This window comes from Macrobrachium nipponense, chromosome 1 (genome assembly GCF_015104395.2).
Source record: "Macrobrachium nipponense isolate FS-2020 chromosome 1, ASM1510439v2, whole genome shotgun sequence".
NCBI classification, from domain to species: domain Eukaryota; kingdom Metazoa; phylum Arthropoda; class Malacostraca; order Decapoda; family Palaemonidae; genus Macrobrachium; species Macrobrachium nipponense.
Genome location: NC_087200.1, coordinates 136,330,634 through 136,341,593, shown reverse-complemented (window position 1 = coordinate 136,341,593; position 10,960 = coordinate 136,330,634). Strand labels below are relative to the sequence as shown.

Here is a 10,960-nt window from a genome sequence, read left to right as displayed (position 1 = left end):
GGGACAAGAGAAAATGAAACTATGAAAGCTAATAGGTGAGACTAGATGGTCAGGGAAATCAATGCAGCAACAACTATATTTGGATGCTTTGATGATGCATCTGTGATTACTTGTGTGGATTATTGATATGATTTAACAATGATTCAAGAATCAGACAAGTTGGACGCAAAAAATAAAGTATGAAGCAAACGTTTTTCTACAGTCTTCAAAGTTTGAAACCATATTGACTGCATTTACTTGTTTGTATTTATATTTGAAAACTACAATCCCTTTATCAAAATACCTGCAGACCAGTGGATTAGATATATTACTGCATGGAGTTTGGTAGCTACAGCTACAACAAGTTTGTAGGAACAGACAAGAACATTTGAAAATATCCACAGCAAGGCTTTTGAATTTGTGAGATTAAATGTAAGGAAATTTCGCAGATGAATTTGAATGCACATATAACATTTCAAATTGATGCTTTGGAAGATGCCATTGCCAGTTAAGCGAAAGAAGATAAAATGTCAGATGAACTTGCTAGTGATGAAGGAAGCTGATTCATTGGAATCACGCTTTGTACAACACAAACAGCTGTATAAAGATTTATCTTACTTGGACTCTACAAATTTTAAAACAATTGCTGAGAAAGGTCTTGAAGATGAAGCATTGAGAGGAATTATCAAGTTGTTCCCACAAATCATCGAAGATCAAGTAAAATTGGAACTTTTCTTTTGCTTCAAACTTTGATGTTTTAAAGTTATTACTTAATGATGGTGAAAATGTGGGCAGCAGTTGCACCAACTGTAAAATGTGCACTACTTGCCCATCTTGTATACTGAAAATTCTAGCTTCCAACAGACTTCATGACAAGGCATATGATAACCTTTATGAACTATATAAAATAATTTGCACATTATCTGTTACCCAAGTACAGTGCGAGAGGGCATTTTCAAAACTGAAGATTATAAAGACAAGGTTAAGAAATTCCATTGAATAGGAAATGTTAGATGAGCTGGACAATGAAGTATTTATTAACAGATTTGCACAATCCTCAGTGAACTTAAGCGATTGCTCCTAATATAGTAGGCTTGCATGTAAATAATAGGTATTGCAGTTTTTAGCTGTCTATATACAAATTGTGCAGTACAAGTACGCTTAGATATCAGAATATTATTTCAAAATTCTTAATAAATGGCGGTGTATGCCATGTTATACTTCTATAATGAAAGTATACTTTTATTTTGTGTATTTCACAAGGGTCTCAAAACAATTATGAAAGTAAGTAATCAAAACCATATAAATCTAGTCTTTTGATGGGCTAGACTGATAAATTTGACATATTTATGATTAATGATAAATGCTAAATATGTCTGAATTATTTGAAAGAAAACTTAAGTAGAAAACGTATAAAAAATGCAGGCTATATGTATCTTCTTGATTTTCTTCACAGGTTTAGTTGGATTATATTTTTAGTTTGCAAACATTTCAAAATAACACTGTTTACATGTCATTAAACTTTTGGTTATAAATTTAACTAAGCAATTATGTATCTATATTTGGTATTACATTACATTATGCCTAGGTGATTTACACTTATTAGTAAAAAAATAAGCGTTCCAATAATTTGTCTTCTGTTTCCACCATGTGCATTTCAAATGGTTCTTATGTAGTATTTGTTATGTGAAACTCTATTATAGTATTATGGCTGAGGGTTGGAGTGGGGCCCCCTCTTTTGTCACCTGGCAACCACAATTTTTAGACCCAGTCCGCCACTGGCAATGGTTTAGTTTACCCGTCAAATGGGACTACAAGATACTTTTTCTGGCCAGGCGAATGTGCATTTGAAGATTTTGGGTCAAAGCTCGATATGCTTTTTGAAGACAAGTGACGAAGACGTTCGGTAATTAGAAAAATTTATGAATGAGAATGCTTAATGATAAATACTTATTCTGTATTTATTGTTATTTATGAAAGTCGACGAGGAATAGCATTCCAGTTATAATAGGAGAAAAAAGATCCTTCAAGTGAAATCTGTGTTCCTGTTTCTTCTTGTTGAAGGTGTAAATAACAAAGAAGAAAACAGGAAAAAAATCACTTGACAGACCTTATTTTTATTCCAGTTATCATCATCATCATTATTACGTACGAGGAACGGTTGATAAAATCTGATGAAATTTCACTCTTAATTAACGGATACCTGAGATTTACGCTTTCATGAAGAAAATAATATCGGTAACCAAAGGCACGTGACATGGCAGCCATAGTTGATTTTACTGAAAACGAAAAAACGTAAAAAATTTATACGTACCAATACATATTCTGGCAAATGAAAAATTAATTAAATTTTGATGTCAGCCTTAAAGCAAATAAGGCTACAACCTAAGTAAGAAAATTTATAAAAGTTTGAATAACGTTGAGTTCATTATTCTGACTTTAATTTAATACAGACGATACCGAAGGGCAATAGCGGAGGATTCTATTTGGTGCAATGGTTGTGGAATGACGTCAAGAGACACGGTGATGGTATTGCATTTTGCAGAAATGATAAAAACTAATAATTAATATATATACATAGCTGTATATAGAGCACATATATAGTATAAATATTTATATATACTAGCTGACCAACCAAGCACTGCCTGGGAACACTGAATGACAACCAATAAACTCTCTCTCTCTCTCTCTCTCTCTCTCTCATTTTTTTTACATTTTATATTTCACCCCTTCTCACCTCCCATTCCTACTAGGGCTGAACTTGTTGGACTTAAAAGGCACTGGGAGTGTCACTAATAATCTCAGCGACCTCAAGAACTATAAATTAGATAATAAAATATCTGGTTATTTTTACACTCTGTTTTTCACTTCTTCTCACCTTCCCTGTATAGTTTATTTTAGCAAAGTCTATGGGCAGAACCAGGGAAGCCCTTCCGACCCCAACCCCCTTTGGTGCTAGAAATGTCTTACCTCCACAGTATTCTTTTCTAAATAGTAAGTCATATGTATATTAAGTTTGGTTGAAATTGCACAATGCATTTCAGAGTTATGCTGGAACACACACACATATACACACATCCATTCATATATATATATATATATAGATATATATATATATATAGATAGATATATATATATACATATATACACACCATATATATATATGTATGTATATACATATATATATATATATATATATACATATATATATATATATTATAAATATGTATATATATATATATATATATTTAATATATATCATATATATATATTATAGCTAGATAGATAGCTATTTACATATATGTACTGTAAACAGCCGAAATGATGATTAACAGATCTAAACAAACTTTGACACGTGGCCATTATTTGACCTAACTTAGATAATAGGGGTTAGGTTCAAACCCGTACCCCCCCCCCTTCCCCCTCGCCTTCCCCATCCCCCTCCCCCTTCCCTTTGTAACTTGTTGTGGGTTAAATAAATCTCCGTGTTTATTATACCCATTTCATGAATTTGAGACCGTAGAAATATGGTCACCACAGCAATACTGGATAAAAGAAAACAGACAGCACAGGTTAATATCTGGATAAAGCACAACCACCATAGTCATACCTGGATAATAGGGACAGACATCACAGTAATTCGAAGTTAAAGGGTGACAGACAGTACGGTAATACCTAGATAAAAAGGGACAGTTACCTCAGTAATACCTGGATAAAAGGGACCGATGGATAGTACAGTAGTATATAGGTAAAAGGTGCACAACAGAACAGCAATACCGTGCATAAAAGGGGCATTCATCTATGGTAAAAACCTGGATAAAAGGGACAAGTACCACAATAATATCTGGATAAAAGGGACACAGAACAGTAATACCTGGATAAAATGGACAATCGCCACAGTAATATCTAGATAAAAGGGATAGACAATACAGTAATACCTGGTTAAAGAGGACAGACAGAACAGTAATAAATATAAAGGGAGACACATAATAGTTTAAAGGGGAGACACAGAAAGTAATATTTGGATAAATGGGACAGTCAGTACAGTAATAGCTGGTTAAAGAATTTGAATTGAATATAGAATTTACGCCAAAGGCCAAAACACTGTGACCTATGGGGTCATTCAGCATTGAAACAGAAATTAGACAGTAAAAGGTTTGAAAGGTATAACATGATGAAAATCTCACAATTCCACCTTGAATCAACTGTTAGGGTTGGGTGGAAAGTAAGATGGAAGAAAGAGTATATGAAAGAAAATACAGGTTAAAGGAGCATGTGGGCTTTCGGCTAGGGGTCGGAGGCTCAATAAAAAGAACCTTAAGTAATGCCTACAAATAAAAGTGATAGTCACCACACACTAATACCTAAATAACAGTGGATAGTCACACCACACTACTACCTAAATAACAGTTGATAGTCACCACATTAATACCTAAAATAAAAGTGATAGTCGCTGCACTAATACCTATCAAAAGTGATAGTCACCACACTAATACCTATAAGTGATAGTTACCATCACTAATACCATAAAAGTGATAGTCGCCTCCCTAATACCTAAATAAAAGTGATAAGTCACCACAGTAATATTCTAACTAAAAGTGAATAGTCTGCCGTCACTCAATACCTACAAAATAACAAAAGTTTGATAGTTGCCTTACCTTGATACCGTTAAGAAAGTAAAAGTGATAGTCCGGCCTCACTAAACTACGATAAATACAAAAGTGAATAGTCCGACCACACTAATACCTAAATAAAACGTGATAGTGTCAAACACCATAACCTAAATAAAAAACAGTTATAGTCACGGCGGGGCCACCGAACCTAATAAGGTACCTCAAATAAAAGTGGAATAGTCACCATAACCCTTAAATAAAAGTTGATAGTCCCACCACCTACCCCTAAATAAAAAGTGATTGTCACCACACTAATACCTAAAATACAAAAGGTGATAGTTCACCATACCTAAATAAAACGTTGATTAGTCACCCACACTAATACCTAAATAAAAGTGATAAGTCACCCCACACTAATACCTAAATTAAGAAAAGTGAATAGTCCGCCCACGACTAATACCTAAAATAAAAGTGAATAGTCCCACCACACTAATACCCTAAATCAAAAGTAGATAGTTCGCCCAACACTAATTAACCTTTAATGAAAAGTGATAGTCGCCAAACACTAATACCTACAAATAAAAGTGATAGTCCGCCGACCACTAATACCCTTAATTAAAAAGTGATAGTCCGCCACCAAACTAATACCTAAAATAAAAAAGGGGTTGGGAATTTTGTTTTTTTTTTTTTTTAGTTCCACCACACTAATCAACCTAAATTAACAAAAGTGATAGTCACCACACTAATACCTTTAATAAAAGTGATAGTCCGCCACAACTAAGACCTAAATACAAAAGTGATAGTCACCACACCCTAGATACCTAAATAACCAGTGATTAGTCCCCACCACAGCTAACTAACCTTAAATAAAAAGTGGAATATTCACCACCAACCTAATACCTAAATAAAAGTGATAGTCACAACACTAATACCTAAATACAGTGGTATAGTCGCCACCAAAAACTAATACCCTACAAATAAACAGTGATAAGTCCACGCACCCAACTAATACCTAAAACTAAAAGGTGGATAGTCACCACCACCCTAAATACCTAAACTAACAGTGATAGTCCACCAAACGAACTACGACCTAAATAAAAGTGATAGTCCGCCACACTAATACCTAAAAAATACAAAAGTGATAAGTCGCCACACTAAGTACCTAAATAAAAAGTGGATAGTGCCACCACACTAATACCTAATAAAAACAGTTGATAAGTCACCACAACTAATTACCTAAATAAAAGTGATAGTGCCCGTTGACACTAATAACCCTAAATTAAAAGTTGATAGTCACCACACTAATACCTTAAACTAACAGGCCAGATGATAAGTCCAACCACACTAGAATAAAAAAAAAAACCTAAATCAAACTTGATGATTCACCACAACTAGTTAAACCTAAATAAAAGTGATAGTCACCACCAACACAATAGTAACCTAAATAACAGTGGATAGGTCACCACCAACTAGATAACCTTAAATAAAAGTGATAGTCACCCACACTAATACCTAAATAGAAAAGGTGATAGTCACCACCACTAATACCTAAAGTAACAGTGATAGTCCACCACACTAATAACCTAAATCAAAAAGTGATAATTCCCACCACACTAGTAAACCTACTAAAGAAAAGTGGATAGTCGCCACACTAATACCTAAATGAACAGTTAGATAGTCACCAACACCTAATACGCCTAAATAAAAGTGATAGTTCGTCACCCACAGCTAATACCTTAAATAACAGTGATAGTCCACCACAAACTAATAACCTAAATAAAAGTGATATTCACCACACTATGAATCCACCTGGATCAAAAGGGTTGATATTCACCACGACTAATGACCTGAATAAAAGTGATATTCACCACCCCACTAATACCTAAATAAACCAGTTGATAAGTCACCAACACTAATACCTGGTATCAAAAGGGGATAGTCACCACCACCTAATACCTGGATAACAAAGGGATGAGTCCACCCACACTAATATCTGGACAAAAGTGGGATAGTCGCCATACTAATACCAGAATTAAAGGGGCAGACAGAATAGTAATATCTGAATAAAAGAGACAGCCACCAAAGTCATGTCTGTCAGTTCACACATAAATATTCGACGTGAACGATCATATGAAAAGTAGAACTGTCAGTCGGACCTTCAACATAAACCCCTCCTCCTCTCTTCCTTCTTTCTCGCTTCCCCCTTTTCACTTCCCCCCTACCGCCTTTCATCTTTCCTCCCCAACCCAATCCCCATTTCCATCCCCCCAGTAGAGTGTCATTCAGAGTTTTACATACATACACACACACATATATATATATATACTATATATATATATATATATATATATATATATATATATATATATATATATATATGTGTGTGGTGTGTGTGTGTGTGTGTGTGTGTGTGTGTGTACACTATATTTTAGTATAGATTAAAAATATGTATATATACATATACATCTAAGTATACTCACACACTCACACACACGCACACATATATATATATATATATATGTATATATATATATATATATATATATATATCTATATATATATATATATATATATATATATATATAGAATCTACTAGTCCACTTTTTGCCAGACATGAATATGTAGCTAACTGTATATAATTTCTAGAATGCTCTTTTATGACCCCTATATATATGATATATAATTAGAATTTAGCTAATCATCATAGTTATGTAAAAGATTAGTTTTCGGAAATTAAAAAAATGGATGAAAATAAAATAAATAAATAATTTACCATTTTTAAATCGCTAAGGCTCATTTATTTTCAGATAAAAGATATTATTGCTTGTATTGCAAAAAATTAAATGTATTCAATTGTATAGAAAGGGATTATTATAATAACGAAATAATCATGTAATCCCCACAGGTCAGTGGAGGATTTAAGTGGATATGAATAACAGAACATTAACCTTCTTTCAATAAATAATTGTAGCAAAAATGTATTTAGTTAATGTTTATTATTTCAACAACAACATCATCATTACTGTAATATATTGTATATATATATATATATATATATATATACATATATATATATATATACTGTATACGTGTGTGGAATACACATATAAATATTGACATGTGTGTATCGTACATATTACATATATATACGATAATCCCCTTATGTAAGATTTCTAGATCCTCCAGTAAAATCCACTATTTACTGCAAATAAGTTCCAGAAAGAATTCTAAGCCTCCAAGTTAAGTACGCCTACTTATTTATCCTTAAGCATTTGGAGGTAAGAAATTTTAGTTTACGAGGAAACTCACTTAAAATTGACGAAGCTTACATAATCCTCATCAAAGAATGTGATGGGGGAACCTCAATATATTTTGATAAAAGCACCATCGTATGTCCTCTGACTTATCACAGTAGTCTTGGTAATGATTTCCATCCGCTTACGAGCAGTGATAGAATCTAGCTGGTATGCCATGCTTTTCTCATTTCTACATTTGCCCCATTGCATTTTTTATAGCATGGCTATAATTGAAGCAGGGAGCTTCTATAACATCACCTGTCAGATTAGCCGCACACCCCCCACCCCCAGCTAACAAGTTTCCTTCTAACATTTACTAATTTTTATGTATGTCGATACATTCAATTTTCCTTAAACTGAGCGCAATATGATCCTCTACCATTATGTAGTTCTTTCACTGTTAAATGCAGTGTTTTCTCCATCTGACAGCATTGTCTCATAACACGGATTTTTTCCTCACTCATCTCTCCCACGAACGCACCACCACAACTACAGCGCACTTCATGCCTCCACTTTTGTCTTCATAGTTCGCGCCGCACAAAATTTTTGTGGACGGTCATTAGATGGCTGTATTTCTCATTATTAATTTTCTGATTTTTAGTCTCCTTCCAATAAACAGTATTACTACGATAATTACTTAGTTTCATAATGTCACAACTCCTAAACGAGTCTCCTCAGTTTGCAACACCAAACGAAGTTTATAAGACTTCAACAACTTTCCCGTTTCCTTGTGGAAGCTTTCTCACTTTGGCAATAGCAAACCTTGTAATGTGTATACGTATGTTATTAAGTTTCGTAGTAAATCTAGGGTACCTATCCGCGGCGGCCCAGACTATGGCGTTGCGGTTTTTCTATGCAGTTTTACCTACTGACAAGAATTTTAGGTAATATTTATTCGGACGACTGTAATTAACCCCCAGGGGCCAGTGCTAAAGGTAATACTTCAGAAAGCACTCCGCACTGGATATTAAAATAAATAATCACCTACATGGAAAGAGCATGTGAAAAGCAATATTAAAAGTATAGTCATTTTATGAGAGATTGAACGGGGTGGAATTAAATGAGGCTTGATAAGTTTTTACCTCGAATTTTTTCTAAGTCAGGAGAGGTGTTTCCTCTACGGTAATGTTTACTTTTAATGAGCCCTTTAACTTACTTTCTTACGCAAACAAAAGCAGTTCCAGTTACTCATTATTGGCTGAGAGATGTGACATCGTTATGACGTCATGGGTTTCATAACCAATTACGAACGACTTTAGTCAAAAACTAAGTTTCACTAGCATTTCAGCGAGTAATAAAGTTACCTGTCCAGTGTCCACTGGTATCCTTGTTTGACTGAATACTCGAATAATGAAGCAAAAATCGGCATTTTGTCTTCCTGTAGCTATGCATAGGCATGGCTGGCCCTTCTGGCATTAATTTTGACAGAGACCTTCGATTTTCTACCGATTGTTTGCAGTGCAATGCGGGTTATGGTGAATTTTATCATTATTTGTCTAGTGGTGGTAAAGAAGTTGTGATTGAATATGCTTTGTGGAGCTATTTGTCGGATCGACTACAACAGGAACGCCTTTAGGTGTGATTCACCACGGTAAGTAGCCTTACTGTAACCCCTGTGGCTAGCGCACGCAGCGCAACATTACCTCTTGCCGTACATGCCGTGCTTGCCAAGAATCTTAAAATATGCGGATAAGGCACGAAGCGCCGTTCCGCTACGGCCTTACTGACAGCACACATAAATTGATCATCGCGGATATGTAGTCGCTCCCTACTTGTTTGTTGTTGTTTTGGTATCACCGCCATATTGGTTTTGGTGTTCTTCCGCCGATTTCGGTCGGGTCGAGTCGCAGTGTTTAGTACTGGCCCTTGGGGGTTTAATTACAGTTGTCCGAATAAATATTACTTTAAATTCTTGTTCGGTGGGTAAAATAACATAGGAAAACGTCAATTGCCATAGTCTAGGCCACCGCGGATTGCTTCTGTAGAAATACCATATATATATATATATATATATATATATATATATATATATATATATATATATATATATATATATATATATATATATGTATGTATATATATATATATATATATATATATATATATATATATATAATACATACATACCATACATACATACTACTACATACATACATACATACATACATATATATATATATATATATATATATATATATATATATATATATATATATATATATAACAATGTTATTGGGAAAAAAACCTTGGTCTGAAATGCACCGTCATCCTGAAAACACTTTACACTTCTTTCATTTCACCAAGAGTAGAGTACCTTGAAAATTATTTTCACTGCAATGTTATCATGAAAAGGAAATGAACGTGTCATTTGCAGAACGCTACTCTCAAATAATCGCTGCTTTAGTGCAGTATCTATCAATTTTTACTCATTTTTTATTTCCTTCGAATACTGATTTACGAACAACTGAAGGTCGTATTTTGAGTGAACTTTCACTGGGATCGAGCCTACATTGATTTTCTTTCCCTTAATGGGCCACATCTCTGTAATGCCACCTATGTTTCTTCGGTCTAGACATGTTAATGATAACGTAAATATCAAATATAACTAATGTTCACTGTGTAACGCCCCTTTCTGCAAAAAAACTAAAATTACCTCTCGTTTCAGGAGGAAATCGTATCAGCACAAACGTAAACAAAACGCTAAAGGCCGGTTCCCACTTGATGAGGCTGGAAGCCAAAATTGTGGCTGGCAGCCAATAAACATGCTGGCAGCTCAAAACTGATTTATTTTTTGTTGGCTGGTACCTCTGAGGTGCCAGCCAACAAAAAATAAATCAGTTCATTTTTTGCTGGCAGCCACATTAAGGCTTTGTTGAATGTTATTAACTAATTACATACTATTACAGTGATTGTTTTAAAAGTGAAATGGGACCAAAAGTAGTAGTTAATTGGGACACCTTTGAACACCTATGTCAAGAGGTGGAAAAAAAAAAAAAAAAAAAAATTCCATGCTATATGGGACAAACAGCATCCAGATAACAAAAAGCCAAGCCCAAATGTATTTGCTGAAAT

At 34.2% G+C, this 10,960-nt stretch overlaps 1 protein-coding gene across 1 annotated transcript in view; it reads left to right on the top strand.

Annotated features, from left to right (window-relative positions):
* Positions 1-528: 528 nt before the first annotated feature.
* LOC135218947 (uncharacterized) overlaps positions 529-10,960 on the top strand; it is a 25,744-nt gene continuing 15,312 nt past the window's right edge. Inside the window, exon 1 of the mRNA XM_064255386.1 lies at positions 529-696. Coding sequence (XP_064111456.1) covers positions 529-696 — 168 coding nt within the window. The remainder of the gene's footprint in view (positions 697-10,960) is intronic.